Raw genomic sequence first — 22,423 nt, 5'->3', positions numbered from 1 at the left:
AATCTCCTGTTTCCTTCCTAGAATTATTTGGACAGAGTAAATGTTTTTATAAAATAATCTATATCGAGGAGTTACAGGTTATTTAGTTTTTTTTTTTGATGGACGCACTCTCAGCCCACCTGGTATTAAGTGGTTACTGGAGCCCATAGACATCTATAACGTAAATGCGCCCACCCACCTTGAAATATAGAAGGTCCCAGTATAGTGACAACGGCTGCCGCACCCGTCAAACCGAAACGCATTACCGCTTCACGGCTGAAATGGGCAGGGTGGTGGTACCTACCCGTGCGGACTCACAAGAGGTCCTACCACCAGTTTAAGCCACATTTCGCTTAATACGCGACATTACGTTTGGGGTAGAGGTCCCAAACGATGGTCGGACCAAATAGCGGAGGAACTGGGGATACCTATCAGCGACGCACTCCACCGGGCTGCAGGGCGGGATCGATGGAGACAGTTGGTTGACGAAATCGGACGGAGTCACGATCCTCAGCAGTGAGGAACCGATCGAAGAGAGAGAGAGATCAACAATTCGATGTTTTTAATTGAGCTTCAATTATGTTTACCCCATTCAAATACATAGCTGAAGAAGTTTTTTGTTAGAATATTTTTTTCCAAATATCAAACTTTAAATGGCTCTCCAGTAAAGTTGCAAAAATGTCGTTTAAAGCAAATAGCTTTTCACACCTCGTTATTATACCTGGAGTTGCCTTAATTGTGTATTTTTATTTCAATTACTTGTTTTCGAGTATTTTAAGTTATTATATGGGCAGGTAGGCAGCGGCTTGGCTCTGCCCCTAGCATTACCGAAGTCCATTGGCGAGGGTAACCACTCACCATCAGGTGGGCCGTATGCTCGTCTGCCTACAAAGGCAATAAAAATAAATATTTTTATATAATCATTTGTTCAATGATAAAATAACTTTTTTTTGAATTGTGAAAGATAAAAAGAAATTATAATAATAATATGTACATTCTTAATTTTCTTACAGCATTGTGTGGGGTTGTTTAGTTCATTGGACGAACGTATGTCTCGTTGTGGCGGACGTGCGCTAAACGTAGGGGAAAAATTGGGAGCAGCACGAGCACCAAGAGCCAGAGCTGCAGCAGCAAGGGACCTTCTTTCACATTTAACACATTTCCTAAGCCCGATATAAGTAGACTGGCAATTGTTATTTAATAATATGATTAAAATAAATACATACATGAAAAAGGAAAGGCGCGAAAACGAAATTTCAATTTCGACAAAGGGATCTTTGTAGGTGTCTCTTTTTGGTTTTAAGATTTTTTTATATATAAGTTCGTGTCTATGAATTTTAACTCATTAAAGTTACAAAGGCATTTGTTAATACCAAATTTTACGATCTCATTAATTAAGTGTAGCATGTTCTACGATACAATTTACAATTTATTGATATTGGTCCCAGTTTTTATTAGTTTACCACAAAGATAAGACCAGTTAATTGCTGCCTGGAGTTACAAATGATCTGCAGTGGAAGAATTTTTTTATCTACTATATAGCTTTACTAGTTCAGATGTGCCAACGACAGGTTCATACCAGTGGTAGGACCTTTTGTGAGTCCGCACGGGTAGGTACCACTAGTCCGCCTATTTCTGCCGTGAAGCAGTAATGCGTTTCGGCTTGAAGGGTGGGGCAGCCTTTGAAACTATACTGAGACTTTAGAACTTATATCTCTAGGTGGGTGGCGCATTTACGTTCTAAATGTCTATGGGCTCCAGTAACCATTTAACACCAAGTGGGCTGTGAGCTCGTCCACCCATCTAAGCAATAAAAGAAAAAAAAGAAAAAAAAACCTCGCAGTCTACGTGAAGAATTTACTGGAGATCATAAATATCATTCCTCACTTTGAGGATATGAGATTATAGTCAAGTACACTGGTCAACGCTCGACTTAGCTCAAGCCCAACGCATATTCGCTAAGCGACGGAAATACTCAGGATGGTAGAATGGGCCCGCGTCGACTTGCAACATTTTAATTGGGTAGAAAAGTAGTTCAGGATATTTCTACTACATACCGAGAGAATACCAGCTTTAAATAAGTATTTCAATATTAGGCAACCTTGTATAATGTGAAAAACTTTTATCGTGAATATGAGTACCTACGCTAATTTACCACTTTTAATAGCATATTGATTTTAATAAAAAGTAGGTACCTAATTCTTTACATTTTCAACTATCTAGTGATAAAAACATTTTACGGTTTCCAAGAGTTTGAGAATAAAATGTTTTTTTTTTTAATTAGACATTTTTATTTACGTTACGAAAATTAATTAAAAACCTAAACGATGTTGCTCCTCAAGTCCAAACGTAGGACATGATCGGCAGGTGTAAAAAACCAGTTATACGGAAAGTAAAACTGAGATTTTGCTGGAAAATCAAGTTTTAGAGTGATAAATATCGTACACGTCAGAACGATGGGTTTATATTAAACGACCGATAAAGTTGCCATGATTTAAAATACTTAGTTTAAAATAATAATCCTACTGTACTCATTGGGTCGAGGGTTATCAACACAATTTAGGTACCATAGTGAAAATGGTAGATTTTTTTCGGGGGTTTGTAAAATAATATTCTTTTTGATTCTTGATAGTATACTCGCCTAGACATGATACAGAAAGAGCGTAGATAGAACAGCAGACAATAAGCTAAATTTCAATGTCCTCGATTTTTTTATTACTGAATATATTGACTATGTTTCAAGTTCAACTACAGGAATCTTATTGTAACTTATTGTAGAGAGCTTTTCCGTGTTATTACCAATGGCATGTACACTATGTTTATGCCTGAATGGAATTCTTTTACTGTTTATGGTATGTGCAACAAAGATTTATTCTAGTGCTTTTAGGGTCAGTGCTTTCAGGTCCTTGAGCGAACTACGAAGACTTTTCGTTTTGATGAGTAAATCTATATATATATATATATATATATATATATATATATATATATATTTACATCCTACAATCTTTTTGGCGTCTGCACGTCGTGCATCATTACGACGTCCTCCAGTTCCCATTGCTTTTTTTAACATGTCTTAATGAATATTGCTTAGTTTTTCGATTTCCAGCTCCGTGAGATACGTCATTTTCCGATAATTTTATTTTTCGCGATATTCACCTTGCGTTCGTGCCGCAACATTTTTGAACCCCGAACCATGGTCATAAATTATAGGCGTCCTGGATATATTGATCGTGATTTACCTATGGAATCGACTATTTAGCGTCCTCATAGGATGGACGACATTTGTAAGTGCGGCGTTGCCAGCTTTATGTTTACTTTCTCTTTCTTTGACAATCGCTTGTCTGTACATTTGTACCAATTTCGTCAAATCTATACATATACGGATGCCCGATAATTTTATATAATTTATCTATCTACACGTATTAGTAACAATGGATTTTGATGAAGCTAAGTACACAAATAGTTTATAATAAGATAAAGAAAATTAAGCTCCTGTCTCTGAGATTTTTACATGAAAAATCGCATGTAGTAGCTAGAATAACAAGCATATAATAATTATGTACATGTTTGTCTAGTCTATTTTTTCATAAATTTAAAACAAGTAGGTATGTAATAACTTCATTTATGGGTTTAATATAAATATAGGTATGATAAAATCGGCATTGTATCCTACTATGGCCTGAACCAATATTATATAATAAATAATATAGACGTCCAACATTATACACGGACTCCAATATCTACTTAGTCTGGCCATAAATACTGTTACAATAAAAAATAAAAAAAAATCTATTGCAAATAACATTTATTACTCTTACAGTGTGTTAGTTTAACACATAAATATATAACAATTTAAAGTATAAAAAGCTTATTCGAAGTAGTCTCCATTGGCTGCAATACAGTCCCTTAAACGTTGAGGCCAGTTATCAATAGAAGCACGCACTCTTTCCATGGGAACATTTTGCACTGCCAATCCTACGGATTGTTTTAGGGACTCCAAATTATCATGGCGTTTAGAGCAAGCCGTACTCTCTAAAACTGACCATAAATCATAATCCAGCGGATTAAGATCGGGTCTAGACGTCGGCCAGTCTTCAGCTCTGATGAAGTCCGAAACGTTCATTTCCAACCAAGACTGCGTAGACTGAGCTTTATGACCTGGCGCCGAGTCTTGCTGGAAGGACCATTCTTGATTATTGAACATGGTGTTGTTAAGGAGCTTCACTACCTTCTCAAGAATGGTATCTTGATACACTTGTGCCAATGTTTTGATACCTTTTTCACAAAAGTATGGCTCAGTCACTCCTTCTTAACTAATACCCCACCAAACCGTCACTGAAGTCGGATAGTGCCTACGTTACACTCTGTCGACTAATTGGGAAGCTTCCTTAGAGCTTTGAGCATAAATACGGTCATTTTGTTTGTTAAAATGTTGCTCAATTGTAAAAACTTTTCTCATCCGTAAACAAAAATTTTCTATGACCTCCCTTTGCGTACCGCTTCAGTAGTTGTTTCGATTTTACTACCCTATTCTCTTTTAAATTATCAGTTAAGAAATGACTAGTACGTCTCTTATAGGCTGCAAGTCCTAAGTCATCTTTTAAAATACGCGACATGGTTCTAGGTGCTATCTTCATCTCCCGAGATAAAATATTTTGCTTTCGGACAGGATTTTTTCGAATTCTTTCCCTTACTGCTTTGACCACCTTTTTTGTACGAACACTACGTGGACGGTCAAATCTTTTTCTGTCACAAGCAGAGGAGGTCTCATTGCATCTATTAATAGCCCGGTACACAAATATTTTACTAATATCAAGCGTATAGAGAGTTTTAAAAATTGCATTTGGCTCCATACCTACTTTGTGTAATGCAATCACAGCGATTCGGTTCTCTTTATCACCCCACTCCATTTTAATATCGCAAAATATTGTACAATTGGCGCCAAAATGAGAAAACTCAATGAGAAATCATATAAAAATGACAGATTCCAAATTCAAATATAATATTTTTGTTATTTTTAATTGTAACAGTATTTACGGCCAGACTAAGTATATACGGACGCCTAATAGCTATATACGGACGCCTAATGGCTATATACGGAAGCCTAATATCTATATACGGACGCCTAATAGCTATATACGGAGACCTAATAGCTATATACGGACGCCTAATAGCTATATACGGACGCCTAATAGCTATATACGGACGCCCAATAACCTGGCTTTTTTTTTATTGCCGAGATGTGTGGACGAGCTCACAGCCCACCTGGTGTAGAGTGGTTACTGGAACCCAAAGACATCTACAACGTAAATGCGCCACCCACCTTGAGATATAAGTTCTAAGGTCTCAGTATAGTTACAACGGCTGGCCCACCCTTCAAACCGAAACGCATTACTGCTTCACGGCAGAAATAGGCGGGGCGGTGGTACCTACCCGTGCGGACTCACAAGAGGTCCTACCACCAGTAATTACGCAAATTATAATTTTGCGGGTTTGATCTTTATTCCACGATGTTATTCCTTCACCGTGAAAGTCAATCGTGAACAATTGTTAAGTACGTATTTCTACTACTTTAATCGTACTTACTACTTTACTTATAACTTTATTTTTTTTACTACTTTAATTATACTTTACTTTAATTATAAAAATACGGCAATATGTGAGGCAGTACTGTTTGGCTACAAGCTACTGTATGGTGGAAATACTGTTGCCAATCGTGTTGCACCATATTGGATTATTCCCATTTGTCCCCACAGATTTTCCCGGGACAAATGGGAATTATTGGCAGTTGGAAGAAATATTTTTAATCGACTTCTCTTGGGTATCCCACTAGATTTGAATTGGACATCCGTATATACCAATTGAGCGTCCGTATATAGCTATTGGTCGTCCGTATAAAGCTATTGGGTGTTCGATTTCTCATTTATTTAAATAATTTACTGAATATATTTAGCAGCTTTATCATCGTGTTTTAATTTACACTCGGTAAGCGGGTGCTGAGCTGGCTACACATAGGCACGACTCGGGAGCCGAGTAGTGCCTATATGTTTAAAATAAAATAACTTTATACAGGTGTATTTTTCAAGAGGAAGTAGGTGGTCAAATCCAAAATTATGAGCGCAAAACGAGTCTCGAGCCCGATTTTGAAGAAAACTACTATAACATCATTGGATTTTCGAAATATCAATATTCCTAGCCAGAAATCGAACTTCATTATTTTGAAATAAAAGATACACTTGTATTATTACACCATTCGATAGTGTCGGTAACAAGGAAGAAAAATACAGAACGTGTCTTTTTTTTCAGAATCACCGATTTCGATTCCTGGCTAGAAATATAGATATTTTTCAAATCCAATTATGCAGTTTAATTTTTCATCAAAATCGGCCTTGAGACTCCTTTGAGCGTTTTTCTTTGTTCTGACTTTTTAAAAGTTTAAATAAACTCGGGCTCCTAATGATACGCAACGCGTATACCACCTACGGCGAATATATTGTTTTGATTAAATATCGTGTGATAATTGTGATCCTATGTTGCAAACGAGCTGGCAACGTCGCAGTTGTGGACGCCAAATACGCGGATCCCTAGTCAGGAACTCCCCGAGATATGCGGCTGTCAATATACGCGCGACAGCAGTGCCACACCTGCGTTACGATTTCGTCGCGAACTGTTTAATATATTATTGCAGCCTTTTAAGAGATAATTTGGCTTCTATCGATATTTGTCCTACGGCTAGCCAGGACCAATGGGACGTAAACCCCACTGGCTATCAAAGTGGCGTCCAGTATGCGGACGCCAAAAGCAGGTGGACGCCAGTTTAAATGCATTTTTTTCTTCAGAGGACGTCTAATTGTTTGGGGGATATATATATATATATATATATATATATATATATATATATATATATATATATATATATATATATATATATATATATATATATAATGAATTGCTGTTCGTTAGTCTCGCTAAAACTCGAGAACGGCTGGACCGATTTGGCTAATTTTGATCTTGAATTATTTGTGGAAGTCCAGAGAAGGTTTGAAAGGTAGATTAATATGAAAATGCTCGGAATTAAATAAAAATGACAATTTTGTTTTCCCTTTGATGTGTCTGTCTGACGGATTCCTTTTGTTTGTATTGAAGTTTATTTTATACAAAAGCTTAGGTCTTTTGTTTATCGATTGAGGCACTACGAAGTCTGCCGGGTCAGCTAGCTTATTCTAAATATTAGGTCTTAAACACTTTCTTGTTTCCCTTCAGTGCACACGATGCAACAAACTCGCTGCTCATTTAGTACACAGTACCTATTAACTTGTACCACGTTTTCTAGTAACAGTGAAATTTCGCCATAAACGGGCAAACATTTTCCATTCTGCTATCTAGCTGTGCATAACTTTGATTGCGAGAATGGAATGTTAGAGAAATGAGCTTGAATTTCTTTTCTATTAGTTAGTATTATTGTTAAAGTAACTTTTGGCCGCGACTCCGTCCGCGTGGAATAGTCACTTTGGCATAACGCAAAATTTTACCCCCCACTTCATTTACGTAGAATTTTACGTATGAAAATATTTTGAAACATTCTTTATTGGTCTTCTTTAACGGGAACGGGAATCCCGCCAAGGGAAGATATTTGTATGATAAATATAAATGTCTTTTCCAGGGTTATGGATGTATATTAAAATATATGTATGTGTATAAAATCTTACATTTATATCCGTTATCTGGTACCTGTAACACAAGTTCCTTACGAACTTATTACGGGACCAGTTCACGTGGCGTTATTGTCAGTAAATTAAAAAAAAAATCATTTGGATCTCCCCTGATTTGTTTATTAGTGCTCCACTTGTATTGGTCTTACCGTGATGTTATATAGCCTATAGCCTTCCTCGATAAATGGGCTATCTAACACTGAAAGAATTTCAATTAAATTCAATTGAAATCGAACCAGTAGTTCCTGAGATTAGCGCGTTCAAACAAACAAACTCTTCAGCTTTATATATTAAAAAAGTATAGATTTTAGATATGTACATTATAAAATAAAATATATTTTACAGCTTCTAAGCAATTTAGGTATTGACGAAGGTACGAAATCATGTTTGGTGGTGAGAATGTGCACTCCAGCCATTAAATCTACAACGAACTGTTGCATTACGATATTTAAATGGCGTCAATGCATCCATTTCATTTTTTATCGCACTTGTAGGCTCGTCTGCATACGGCCCGCCTGATGGTGAGTGGTTACCGTCGCCCATGGACGTCAGCAGGGGCAGAGCCAAGCCTTTGTCTGCCGTTAAGTACTCTCCAAAAACCTCGTTTGAAGAAGGAAAAATGTAGAACGCTTGACGATTTTGCGTGTCATCCTTGCGCAAGGACCATGCTAATATTATCTGTATCGTACCAATTTTAGTTAACTAGTTAGTATCTATATATTAATACGTGAAGCAAAAACTTTGTATCCCTTTTTACGAAATTTGCGCGGACGGAGAAGTATGAAATTTTCCACACTTATAGAGAATATAGAGAAGAAGTGCACAATGCTAATATTTTTTTTAAATAATGCATAAAAGATACATTAAATCAATAAAGAAAACATTACACACACTACATACCATGTATTTGACGCACACGCATGCATACTATTTATTGTCAAACTTTTGTTCTTGACGTCTGTTGACAAATTGAGATTAAATATTGTGTGTCTTTGTTAATATTTTTTATAGTGTACTCTTGGCGAAAATTGTAATTATAGAAGTATAAAATACAATCATAATAGTGTACAAACTTACAATTACAATTAATTATAGTCGAATTTCGACTACTGTGGGACCTCTAGTCTACAAAATTATACACAGGTGGGTAGTTCGTTTACTGGCTGTATGGAATACGTGTCGGTGAAACGCATTTAGAACGTTTTCTGCGTGACAAATGACAATCACCATAAAGAAATTCCGTTCTTCTTTGTAGGAACAGAATGCAAAAGGCTTTGAGTAAGTATCCTTTTGTGGTTTCACTGCGAGGTTGTTTTTGAACGCGCTTTGATTATTAACTCGATATGTCGATTTGTGTGCAACGGAATCTTTGAACGTCATTCTCACCGGTTTCAAGATGTCCGATGCATTTGCACACGCATCAAAGACAAATTACGATTTTATAATTTCGCTCCTAATATCAACACCAGTGTTGGTTTGAAATAGGCCTTTGTAATAGGAACAGGAATTAATATATACGCGAATAATTAGGGGAAGCCTATTTCCAACAGTGGACGTCTGTGGGCTGATAAGAAGAAGAATTATATTTTAAGTTATTGTAATTGATTTTTTGATCAATCGTGTCTGATGTTCTTTATTGTTCATCTACGTTCAAAATGTGACATTTTTTTTATTTTTTTTATTAGGAAATCACAGCATCACCATCCGTTATTGCAAATAATTTCATTCTGTTTACTGTAACAATATTACTTACTTACATATTTTTTTTAATAATTACCATGACCTATATTCATATATCTGTTAATTCTTAAATATTATTTGTATTATCTATGATTAGATTGTCATTGGCTGTCATTATTGTGACGTTCGCAAATAAACGGTTTTTAATATATATATTATTATTATTATATATTTTTTATGTTATTACAGTATACATCAAATTCTGATGGAAAATCAAGGAATTATCTTTCACTTTAACCAATCTCGTTAAAATAAAAAACAGGATACGCTAGAAAATTATTCAACAAACTTGCGATGCGTGTCGATCGATGAAAGCGTTCTTAGACACATACCGCAGCTCAATTGGTCGCATTATATTTACATAAAATGAATATAATTATAGCATCAAAGTGACAATCACGTTCTAAGCTTAGATTACTTAATAGGTCAATGAATTGGTTATATGTATACCTTATTTCGTACTAAAAAAGCCGGGTGGTTTTTTTTTTGCCGACGTAACTGCCATTAGCCTCGAGGGGTTCTTTTGATTTCACCTTGGTGGATGAGCTCACGGAGCTGAGCCTGACAGAATTGCTAACATTTACTCTAGTAAGAGCAGTGCTTCGCTGAATCTACCACTAGATTGGAATTTCGATCCACTGAGAAGATCCGGCGAAATACTCAATTATTTGTGTCTGTAGGTTTGTTTACACGTCGAACTCATTCGACTAGTTCGACGAGAACGATGACCGCTATTTGGAAGACATAAAAGCACCGAGAGTGAATCCAAAATGACATGTTATGCAGTAGAGTGATGCGCTCGACCTTAAGAATTATTGCGACGTCTTCAGCTCTAACACTAGGAGCGGGCTTAGGGACCCCGGTAACCGTACTCGTCGAACTCGACAAAGAGGTCGACATGCAACCTAACCCATGCATCAACCCACTGAGCTTCTCACCGGATTTTCTCAGCGGATCGCATATCCGATCCGGTAGTAGATTCAAACGCGAAGCAATTGCTCTTGAGTTGTTAGATCTCCTTCGGAGGCGCTCGGACAGTTGTTAGCAAATCCCACCCCTCCTGGCTGAGCCATTGGTCGCTCGCTCGTTCGTTTCACTGCTGGTGAAACTCACCTACTAGTTAAGGCGACGCTGATATAGCCTCTGAAGGCTATTAGCTGAGGTAGGAAAAAAAAAGTCGACCAACGGAGATATGGATAGAGTGTGTAAATGACGATATGAGAGAGAGAGAGAAGTGAGTGTTGATTTGACGGCTGATAAAAGAGAATGGAATAGAAAAATTCAGTGTGCCGACCCCGCCTAGTGGGATTAGGTGGAGAAAAACAAGAAGAAGATTGTTCGTAAACGTAAAACATCTATGTAGTTCCTTTTTATTCATAGTTTTTTTTTTCTTGAGTTTTTACAAAATCACTTTTTCGTTTTTTAATGAAAATAACGTGGCGTGGGTACAGAACCTGTCATGCACCTACCTAAACGAATTCTTTTTGAGTGACTCATTCAATATCCTTTGCAGATATTTGTGCATAATGGCGCGAAGCTTAGATTTATAAAATGAAACTAGAAACGATTTTTTTTATTACGTTAAGTAGATTGAGGAAAATGGATTAAAATATACAATTTAGAATTAGACTTCAAATATCAAGTGTGGCGGCGTTCACATAAATTATGTCAATGGGCTTAAGTAAAAGTAAAGAAGAAACACTAAAATAACAAAATATTCCCTAAAACTTCGCACTTTACGTTACGAGAAACAAAAAAAATATATATGTACAGATTAAACACTAATACTCTGAAGTATTTTTTAAATATTTTTAAACTTTCGCGGTTATTTATATGCGACCAACGTTGAGATATAATTTCTAAGGTATTAGTATAGTTACAACGGCTGCCCCGCCCTTCAAACCGAAACGCATTACTGCTTCACGGCAGAAATAGGTAGGGTGATGGTTCCTACCCGTGCGGACTCACAAGAGTTCCTGCCGCCAGTTATAGTAAGTAACCTTAAAAGATTTTATGAGGCTGAGTAAATAAATGCCTTGTGCAACCTCCTACTCGTATTTCGCGACGATTCAATTTCAAACAACGGTAGTTACACGCATGAGCGTGTATTTTAAATGTAAGCACTGAGCTTTAAATTTATAGAATCAGCATTTTTCTCCAACATTGAAAAATGATACCTTTTTACTCATTCTCAGCATTACAAAAGCAACTACTATTCGCCCTATGAGAGATTCATGCTATGTATTAAATTGTAAATTTCATTTTTTATTGACATTTCAAAGAAAAACTGGACTATTTAAATTTTTTTTTTTTAATAAGTTTGAGATCGTTAATAGCTATTAAAACAATAATAATACCTAATAATAACCTTTAGACAAATAAAGGTGATAATAGTCCTTAACTATTTTGTGTTAGCTTATTTATATTATGTAGATATATAAATCAATTATAAGTAAAACTATTTATAAACAATAACACAGAGTATTCATTCAATTAAAATTAACGGTATTATACCTCGAAGGTTGCGAGCAAAGGAGCGAAGGATCCACAAAAAAATCGAACCAGCCAGTTAGGCAGTGACAGCTGCGAAATGATGCGAACTGGTTTTTGGCGGGAATCGTGACGTCACCTGACATGTGCCTCCCGGCGGCTTCCAGGATTTTAAAGTAGGTAATTCGGTATAGGGCAAAAAGTTTCGATCTTGCACGTTTGAGTATTCGGTTTTACGGGGATCTTATATTGTTTTTGTTCTGTATTCGAGTTTTTATTGTTTTACTTCAAGAAAATGTCATTTGTATTAAAAATTAAAATATTGCTTTTCATATTTTTTTAAAAGTAACAATGGTAGTAAAAATGAAAAAAAATTTTTTTTTTTTTAATTGTCGTAATTTAAATAAGATGGGTAGACGAGCTCACAGCCCACCTGGAGTGAAGTGGTTACTGGAGCACATAGACATCTACAACGTAAATGCGCCACCCACCTTGAGATATAAGTTCTAAGGTCTCAGTATAGTTACAACGGCTACCCCACCCTTCAAACCGAAACGAATTACTGCTTCACGGCAGAAATAGGAAGGGTGGTGGTACCTACCCGTGCGGACTCACAAGAGGTCCTACCACCAGTAAACCATGTGAAAGCGTCATAAAATAACCAACATGTTGCATTGATTATATTTCTGCCCTATCTAGCCGCGGGGTGGTCTGAAGATTACATTTTGTTATTGAAGATTTGCTATTTAATTAGAATATTTCACTCACCAGTTTTGTTATGTACGTGGTTTTTTTTGCAAATAATGATCTATCTATACTAATATTATAATCTATACTTATACTTATTACTTATACTTATAATAATAATAATATTAAAAAGACAAATGATTTGTTTGTTTGTTTGTTTGTATTGAATAGGCTCCGAATCTACTGAACCGATTTGAAAAATTCTTTCACTGTTTGGAAGCTACACTATACCCGAGTGACATAGGCTATATATAATATTTTTTGAAAAAAATTAGGGATCCTTACTAAAACTCAAATAATGTAACCCAAGGTGTAAAAAAATTACCTAAAACATTCTTTACATCGCGCGCCCTGCGAAAACTATTGATGATAGAATAAAATAATGTACCTACTACGACTTTGTAGAACACATTATTATTTACAAAAAGTGTAGCGACAGCATATATCTAACTATTATAGTTATGCCGCAATAAGTGTTCTTTTATTTTAAAAAATAATACAACGTCAAATATCCGCGGTCCGCTAGTTTTACAATAAAATTCTAACAAATAATTAGGTAGTAAAAAAACGCAAAAATCAAACTGAGCCCGTTTTTTCTTAAATAACAACTTAGGTTTTATTGTTTTTATTTCAAGAAGACAACTGTCTATTGGTACTTTTCTATTCTATAACGAAAATCACCACAGGCTAAAACGATCGTGGTCATTGTTAACTTAAGTTTTACTGCTTCTTATTTTTATTTATTACATTCTAATTCTACGTACGTAGGTAAAGCGTGTCTACAAAACTTCAATATGCAAATATGTTAAAACTTGTTCTCAATGATCAAGTTAATACTAATATCATAATTATTCACAACATTACATTTAGAACAAACGCTTTGTACTTTAATAATACGAACGATAAACTTTTCGTCAATTTCTTTGATTTATTATTGGGTGTGATATTACATTCTATAGATTCTATGATGCGTCGATGTTTTTAAATGAAAGCAGTACAACATATTTAGTGTGATATTAACAAAAGTAAATTTCATATTGTGTAATGTATTCGATATTCATCATTATCCTGCCCTTCTCCCAGTCACCTGGGGTCGGCGCAACATGTTTGCTCCTTCCATACTCTTCTATCATATACCATTTCTTCGCTCACTCCCCTCCTACCCATATCGTCTTTCACGCAATCCATCCATTTCTTCTTAGGTCTACCTCTTCCTCTAAATCCTTCCACATTCATAGTTAACACTCTCTTAACAACCTCATTTTCATTTCGTCTCATCACATGTCCATACCATCCCAAACGCGCACTCCTCAGCTTATATTAATTAATTCAATATTAACACAAGATATTTTTACCGAACAATAATTGATCATTAAATCGATTAAAACTATCCGAAACATCTCACATTGTTTTGATATCATTGTTATAAAGACAAATTTTGTTTTTTGATTTTGTAATTTCATTCATTAATGTTGTTTTTTTTTTTTCGTTATCATTTAAAACCCGTATCGATGTACTAATAATGTATGTGAGTATTATTACATACATAGGTGTGCGACGTAAAACGTGTTCTGTTCAGATACTCGTTGCTGGCTTACCTGGGAATCGGTCCGGACATGGTTCAAATTGTTCACTACCAATCCGTTGTCTGTTGTCGCTATTTGATCCATTTCTTTGCATCATCCGATAGAAAATACGAAAACGAACACTTAACTTTTATCTTATATAATTTAAAACAGCACTTTGTTACATGGCACATAGAATTACAAGTTTTTTTTTTTTTAAATAACTACGAACATTGGAATAGTCAGAGACGCCTGACCCTTCACGATAAGGCCTCACCGGCTTCAGATGAACTATTTAAGCCGTCTTGAACACAATCCCGGACTGTGACTAAAAACATTGCGATTCTATAAGTGGATTATTAAATAAAAACATTTACTCCGAGGCAACGTTTGACCGTAAAGACGCCAGACGGCGAAAAATTACCGTGCGAGATTTCGTTTTGGACTCTCAAAAGCAAATGGTCATATACGCTATCAATCTTTGCATACCAGAGTGGTGGGTGAAACGGAGGCTGTTGTTATATACCCGACCGCGAGAGTGAAAGGGACGGCGATCGAGCAGGTACTACAGCTTGAAGCGAGCGGACAATCTACAGGTTTTGTTCTCCCACCACGACGGAGGCACGGTGCGGACTTCAAAACTCGGAGCTTTCGAAGTTTGGTCAGTTTGATTGAAACTTGACGAACACAACGCTATGTTTTCGATCTAATGTTCTGGAGTCACACGTGGCTCAATTAGAACATTGTTTTTATGTGGGCTGATTGTTTTCTTTTTTATCTTGACGCTGTATCCGAAAAGACCACGTGGCACGTTCCAAACACAACTCTATTATAGATTCGTAAAAATTCACCTAGACGATTCCAAATTTAAACTGTCCGAATGTTGTTTGTAAGTTATTAATTCGAATAAATTTTAATTGATTATGTCGATAAGCACCGATCTTAGTGCAGCTCTGGTGAAGGCCGTGACTATAACCTCTACACGGGACACTCGCGCGCAGGGTTCCACGCACACACGCGACTAGTCCGTCTGTCTGTACGCGCGACAACATAGACGCTGCGTCAATATTACGCGGCTGTACGCACACGGATGCAACGAGGCTTTCTGCTGGAGATTTTATATTTAGAGTAATTGAAAAAAAAGAGTGAAGTTTTTGATTTTGAGAAAACGTTCTTTATTTCGATGGTAAAAAGCAAATTTTTAAATAACAAAGTTCAGTCGGGTACTGATTTTTGAGAAAAATATTTTTTATGCTTAATTAAAGTAGTTTTATTAATTACTAAGTGTATTCTCGTTCCCAAACGCATCGTACAATCATCCCTAATTCTGACGAGAAAGTTTTATTTTTCTTTCTTTTTTTGCGAATTGGTTCTGTGTCCTTGATAAGTGGATGAGCTCACGACCTACCTGATTTTAAGTGGTCACCGGAGCCAATAACATCGATCACGTTAATGCCTCCATCTACCTCGCGACATGATTTCTAAGTCTCAGTATAAAGTTTTTTTTTTTTTTCTTTTTTCCTACCTAAGCTGATAGCCTTGAGAGGCTATGTCAGCGTAACCCTAACTTTTGTAGGTGAGCTCACGGGGCTCAAACCAGATGATGTTGCTAACACGAACCCTAGCAAGAGCCGTGCTTCGCAGAATCTACCACCGGATCGGAAACGCGACCCACTGAGAAGATCCGGCGAGAAACTCAGTGGGCTGTGTCTGAGAGTTAATTTACTCGTCGAGCCCTTCGTCGCAAGCGACGGGTTCGACGAGAACGGTGACCAGTGCTTGAAGTACCTAGAAGCACCGTTAGTGGATCGGGAGGATCCGAGATGACGTCTTTTGGGCGACGTCGACTGCTTTCCATTCGGGATCGGGAATGATAAAGAGTTTTTTTTTTTTTTTTTTTTTTTTTTTTTATGGTTGAAGGATTACTGGTGGCCCTGAGGCCTTTCCAGTTGTGTTCGACGTCACTCCATGAGCCGCTGAGTTCTACAAAACATTATCGATATTATTTGATGGTCTCGCTCTTAATATACGCAAAACGATTACTAATTAAATTAAATAAAAAACTTTATTTTTCAGTGCACGATGTTATAACATCATCATAGGGATTTCTTCTTGAAAAAGTACGAAATCGAATGACAAAATAAAATCTAAATATTACAGCTAATTAATAGGTACTTTATTAGGAAAACCTCACTAACAACTACAATTACAGTTGCAATTCACATTTAATTTCTATTCTAAACCACATATAAACAATAGACGAGATTCAAACAAACTCTTTGTATCAAAAAAAAAAGTAAAAAAAGTGACATTTGAACTTCAAATTTGTTAAAATCTTAATAATGTGGTAAACAATCCATCCATATGTAATGAACAAACATGAATTTATCTTCCTCGTAACTCTGTCAGCTGTAATATCGTTCATAGCAACCGTCAGCAAAAACGCCAGACCTCCAAAATGATAGTGAAAAGTCCTTAAATACACTCTTCATACCCTAAATAGGTAAGCCATAATTCTCATTTCTCACTTGTTGTGTGGGGTTTTGTTAAGATATTCATCAGAATCTGACCATAGTACTGTAGCTATGTTAAAGTATAAGGAGAGGTTATTGACGAATGTTGACAGGAAAGTCGTACTGTGCTCGATATGAGAGGATGAGCTCACGCCTTATCTGGATTTAAGGGTTTACCAAAAACCGTAACGCCCCAATAAAGTATCAGCCCTACAAGCAGCTGCCTACCCTCATTTACAGCCCACTCAGTTTCTGGCCTAATCTTCTCAGTGGGACGCGATTCCGATCCGGTGGTAGATTCTGCGAAGCACTGCTCTTACTAGTGCTAGTGTTAGCAACACTCCCGGTTTGACCCCGTGAGCTCACCTACGAACGTTAGGGTTACGCTGAAATAGCCCCTAAGGCTATCAGCTTAGGTAGGAAAAAAAAAAAAAAAGCGACCAACATAGGTAGGGAAAAAAAATCGAGCATTTAATAAACAAGCATTCAAACCACGACTGCTCTGTCAAGAGTTACCGACTATGATTGATGGTAGATAGCACTAAAAATCAGGAATGTAAAATTTAAAATTTTAAAAATATAATTCCTTACAGACCTATATCGAACCAATGACGCCAAATTTAAAGTAGCCACCACCAAACACAATGTACAACGGTATCAAACCGACCCGCCTATGGCATCTCACACCGAGGAAATACTTCGATAGAATGATCCAAGACAAAATAGAAGTACGAAATGGATTTACGCAGAGATCGAAATCGGAGCAAACGAAACTGGTCGCTTTGTTATTATCGGGAACATTAGGTGTGGCGTATTCGTACGGAATGTTTAGCCCCGAGAAGACGCTGACCACGATAGTGAGACCTCCGGGTGCCTGTGACCCGCCGAAAATGCAATGTCCTAATACGCCAGCTCCGGCTCCTGATAAGGATTGTCCACTGAGACCATGCGATAAATGAAGTGTAATTAGAGAATTGTTCAAAATTAAAGGCATTAACAAAATTAGTAAGCAAAACTAATTTAATGTTTTCAACGCATTTCTTTTTTTCGGTCTCTCTAATTCTGGGACATCATTACCTACCGTCCCACTTTAGGGTGTACCTGTATTATTTTACAATTAAAATGACTGCACGAATCATTGCAAGGGTAAATAATAGTGTGATCAAATTGTACCCGGATAATTTGTCAATTAGCGTTGTCAACAGTATCGGGGTATGTTGTGAGCTCGTCCGTGTCGGCGAACGACATCCGGGGCAAATCCGTCATGTACTCCTATGTGTAAGTTAGGATGGCCGGTATTGGAGTTGACTTCACAGGTAGACGGTTTTGCTTTAAACAATGACCACTTATAATTTACGTTTAGTAACACGTGAATTGAGCATAAACCTAAAACAATTTCCATTTTAAAGAAAGTGAGAACGCTGCTTTGATGGACTGGTCTATCAACGAAATACATTTTGGTAGCAATCAAAACTTTCTTCTATGTTTTTTTTAAATAAATTGATGAATATACGAGGTCATTCCGACTACGTAATCGACATTGATTAATAACAGAACAAGATAGAAATGAATATGTATAAGACTCAATCTTGTATCATTATAGGGAAACAAGAATATTGTGTATGATTTGATTTTCATATCACTATTCTATGCGTGTGTTTGTCACTGAACTCCTCCTAAACGGCTGGACTGATTTTAATGAAATTTTCTGTGTACCTTCAGGTGGATTCGAGAATGGTTTAGATTTACAAATCAGCCCGGCAGATGGCGCTGCAGTCGGTACCTAGGTTATTCATCTTTCCTAGAAATAATTTACATGGCAAAACAACGTTTGCCGGGCCAGCTAGTGTTAATATATAAAAATAAGTCGAGTTTTTTCGAACACTTATAAAATTTACGAAAAAATTTAACGAAATAAACATTTTTACAGAATGTTCATTTTCGGGTTCGACAATATATATATAATATTCGGATAATGGCGTATTTTATATTTGAAAAATTCAGTAATGAAAAAGGATTGACATATTATGTATAAAAAGGGTGTCCCCGAAACTCAACGTCAACCGGGTAAAGGGCTATGGGTTAGTAGCGGTAGTAACTAGTTTACTATAAAAAATACATTAGAATTGACACCTTTGCATTTTAAAAGAAAAAATATATTGTCTATGATCTACGACTAGGTCCCGTCAAATTTGAAGTTTGCCTGTTACAAGAATTCTTAGAAGGTAATTAGGAAGTATTTTAAGCAAGAATAATGGACAGATCCGAACAGCTAAAGTTCGTGCTCATAGTAGTATCAATGGCGTCGTGTCTGGCTTATTCTTTCGGCGTATTTTCACCGCAATTTCCGGATAACGATCAAAAAAATGTCTCGGAAAAGAAAAAGGACGCTCAACAGAAGATGCAAGCATCTAGAATTGTGAAAACCAGTTTTAGTTGATTTTTTTACATACACGACTTGAGTCTTGCACAGTTTCATATTCATGTAATAAATTGTTTTTTTAGATTATATATTTTCTTGTCGAACCGTTCGTTTCGATATCGAGTAGAGGGAACTCGCTCTGGCCCCCGTCATCTACTGCCGGAGTCCCGCAAGGCTCCGCGCTCTCCCCGTTATTATTTAGTTTGTATATCCATGATATACCCCGGTCTCCGGAGACCCATCTAGCGCTCTTCGCCGTTGACACGGCTATCTACTATTCTTGTAGGACGAAGTCATTATTACATCGGTAACTCCAGATCGCAGTAGCTACCATGGGACAGTGGTTCCGGAAGTGGCGCATTGACATGAACCCCACAAAGAGCACTACGGTGCTCTTTAAAAGGGGCACCGTCTGAATACTACTTCGAGCATCCCACTCCCTAATAGGCGCGTTAACACCTCCGCCCTTCGGCCCATCACTCTCTTTGGCCAGCCCATACCGTGGGCCTCGAAGGTCAAATATCTAGGCGTCATCCTCGACAGAGAGATGACATTCCGACCCCACATAAAAACAGTACGCGACCGTGCCGCCTTCATATTAGGACGCCTCTATCCTATGATTTACAAGAGAAGTAAATTGTCACTTCGTACTAAGTTGACACTTGCGCCCCATTATGACCTACACAAGTGTAGTTTTCGCTCACGCGGCCCGCACTAACATGAAACCCCTTCAAGTTATTCAATCCTGTCTTTGCAGGATAGCCGTCGGAGCACCATGGTTCCTAAGGAATGTGGATCTCCATGATGACCTGGAGCTTGACTCAGTCAGTAAGTATTAACAGTCGGCATCATTGCGCCACTTTGAGAAGGCGGCACGACACGAAAACCCTCTTGTCGTGGCCGCCGTTACAAACCCGATCCTGTGGACCGAATGGTAAATAGTCGACGTCGCTTTAAACACGTCATTACGGATCCTTCCGATCCATTAACGGTCCTTTTAGATACCTCAAGCACCGGTCACCGTCGACTCGACGACACTAAGACGTCTTATGCTTTAGGCTACGACGACTTCTAAATGACGAATCACTTCACGAACGACTTCCACGGTGAAGGAATAACATCGTGTAATAAAAATCAAACCCACTATAATTGTGTTATGCCTATTTATCTCAAGGCAAGTAGTTGTATTCAAGTGGTGATGTCTATAGGCTCCGGTAACCGCTTAACGCAACGTGGACCGCAATTGATATGTGTTTGTCCTGTAATAACATTGGTGTGTTATTATTTATCAATAAACAACTCTATCAAATTTGAGATAAAATCGATTTTAATTTACATTTAAACAAGAGAACTGTAGGGGCGTACGCACTGATAGTGATTAATTGGTAATTCGATTACATATTGCTTTTTTTTTGTATGTACATATACCATCCTTTATTTGGACGTAACAAAAAATTTGTTGTCTAATAATCTTATAGTTATAATAACGTTTCGAAATAAAATAGACATAATTAAAATAATTGTTACGGTTTAATCTCGCGTTCTCTTTATTGTTTTGTTGTTTAATTGTCTGCGATTCTTTTGCGAATATTTCGCGGTATAGATAAAAACAGTAGGTAAAAGACGGAGAGAAGAGTCACGAGTGGACATAGTATAAATGTTTTAAATATAGACACGTTTTGGCGGGAACGTAAAGTTGTGTGAATTATTTTATTTTATTGATTTAGTTTTTCTTCAGGTTTAATTAACAGTCGTTTAGCAACTGCTTAATATCTGCGAAAGTTCCCAAATATGTTCATTTTCCCGTAGCTTTCCGACGTAACATCTCAGGAACTTCCAAAAAATCTATTAAAAAGGTGTCAGTAAATAACCACAATTTCACTGAGACTATATTTCATTCCATTTCATCTTGTTTCATTTAATTTCATTCCACTATATTACTGTCTCATATTTTGTTTCGCTCCGTATTATTTTTTATATAAAAATATTTACAAACGATAAGGCTACATGGTGTGGTACCTTCGCCTATCCAGTTGGAAAAATGGAACTGCTATTACTGACATAAATATAATATTCTGTCAAAAACATTAAATTAAACTTGTAGTAAAACATACTAAATTATTATCAAAATGAACAGTAGAAAATTAATCATAGATGTATTAATATTTAGTGCGTCATTTTATATTTCTTATACCATAATGTCGCAATTTATCGAGAATCAAAGAAGAAAACGCGTTACAGAATCTGACGAGTAGTTAAATTTAGGTAACGATTTTTTTTAAAACTTTATTTAAACTATACGGTATTCTTTTGAGTACCTTTATAGATTAGATTACACCCGTCATAAGCATTTTTTTGCTTTTTAAACAATAGAAACATATAAAAGTTTATAAAAGAATTTGAGAAAACCATATTATATGACACTAGCGACCCGCCCTCGCTTCGCTTCGGAAACATTAAAACACACATGAAACCAAAAAAATAAAATATTTTTTTTTTTTTAAAAAGTAGCCTATGTTCATCAGGGACAATGTCGGCTTCTAATGGAAAGAGAATTTTTCAAATCGGTCCAGTAGTTTCGGAGCCTATTCGAAACAAACAAACAAACAAATCTTTCCTCTTTATAATATTAGTATAGAGTATAGATATAGATTCTCGTAAATACCTAAAGTATGTCGAAATAACAAAAAAACCTCTCAAAATAAAATTTGACTGTAAGTTATTGTCCCTGTAGCCTCAGCAGAAACAACAAACAGATTTACAATATTTGGTGTCAAATTTATTTTTATGTATCAAATTATTATAATATATAATAATAATATTTAAATTCTTACCCGCTTGCGCTTCTTTCTACCAGGATAAGTATTCAACGGCTGAGGCGCCGGAACGTGGTAGAAATATGGCGGAGTGAAAAACATGTCTTCTAGGCCCGCAATCGGCGTGGACATCGCTGGCACCATGGATCGTACTGTCCCATATAAATTTCTATTACGCCCGTGACCGTACACGCTCATCATTTTCACTGGCTTTATGATCGACAAGCCTTTGCACGAAAAAACGAGGCAAACAATTTAGGCACAGAGGACTAAAAAAAACATTTCGATAATTCCGCAGAAAAATAAACCTATTTTTTTTTGTTTAACAAAATAAGTCACTGCTTTGTTTTTTTTCTAACGAGGCTCGCTAATTGATTAGTATTTTAAATAAATACTCAATCTTTAGGTCCTCGTTTTATTAATGGATTTAAGCACACAC

General features: G+C 36.6%; 1 protein-coding gene, 2 long non-coding RNA genes and 1 pseudogene across 20 annotated transcripts in view; 2 read left to right on the top strand and 2 right to left on the bottom strand.

The window, feature by feature from the left end:
* LOC101738587 (tight junction protein ZO-2) overlaps window positions 1–22,423 on the bottom strand; it is a 128,503-nt gene that overhangs the window by 44,528 nt on the left and 61,552 nt on the right. For 2 of the 18 annotated variants that reach the window (XM_012694837.4, XM_062669432.1), the window contains exon 1: window positions 14,267–15,099. The exons of 15 other annotated variants lie outside the window; for them this stretch is intronic. In XM_012694837.4, coding sequence (XP_012550291.1) covers window positions 14,267–14,338 — 72 coding nt within the window. In that variant the 5' untranslated portion in view covers window positions 14,339–15,099. Of the gene's footprint in view, window positions 1–14,266; window positions 15,100–22,002; window positions 22,186–22,423 lie in introns of those variants that run through there. One more of the 18 variants, XM_021351409.3, reaches the window with a different exon arrangement.
* LOC119628774 (U6 spliceosomal RNA) lies at window positions 8,307–8,407 on the bottom strand (annotated as a pseudogene).
* LOC101738226 (uncharacterized) lies at window positions 16,227–17,765 on the top strand. The gene is made up of 2 exons (XR_009973533.1): window positions 16,227–16,736; window positions 17,340–17,765. It is a non-coding gene; the product is annotated as an uncharacterized LOC101738226 (long non-coding RNA).
* Window positions 18,536–19,272, top strand: LOC134199169 (uncharacterized). The gene is made up of 2 exons (XR_009973536.1): window positions 18,536–18,827; window positions 18,927–19,272. It is a non-coding gene; the product is annotated as an uncharacterized LOC134199169 (long non-coding RNA).

Source organism: Bombyx mori, chromosome 7 (genome assembly GCF_030269925.1).
Source record: "Bombyx mori chromosome 7, ASM3026992v2".
Lineage (NCBI taxonomy): Eukaryota > Metazoa > Arthropoda > Insecta > Lepidoptera > Bombycidae > Bombyx > Bombyx mori.
Note: the sequence above shows the minus strand (reverse complement) of the source record. Positions and strands in the feature narration are given on the sequence as shown.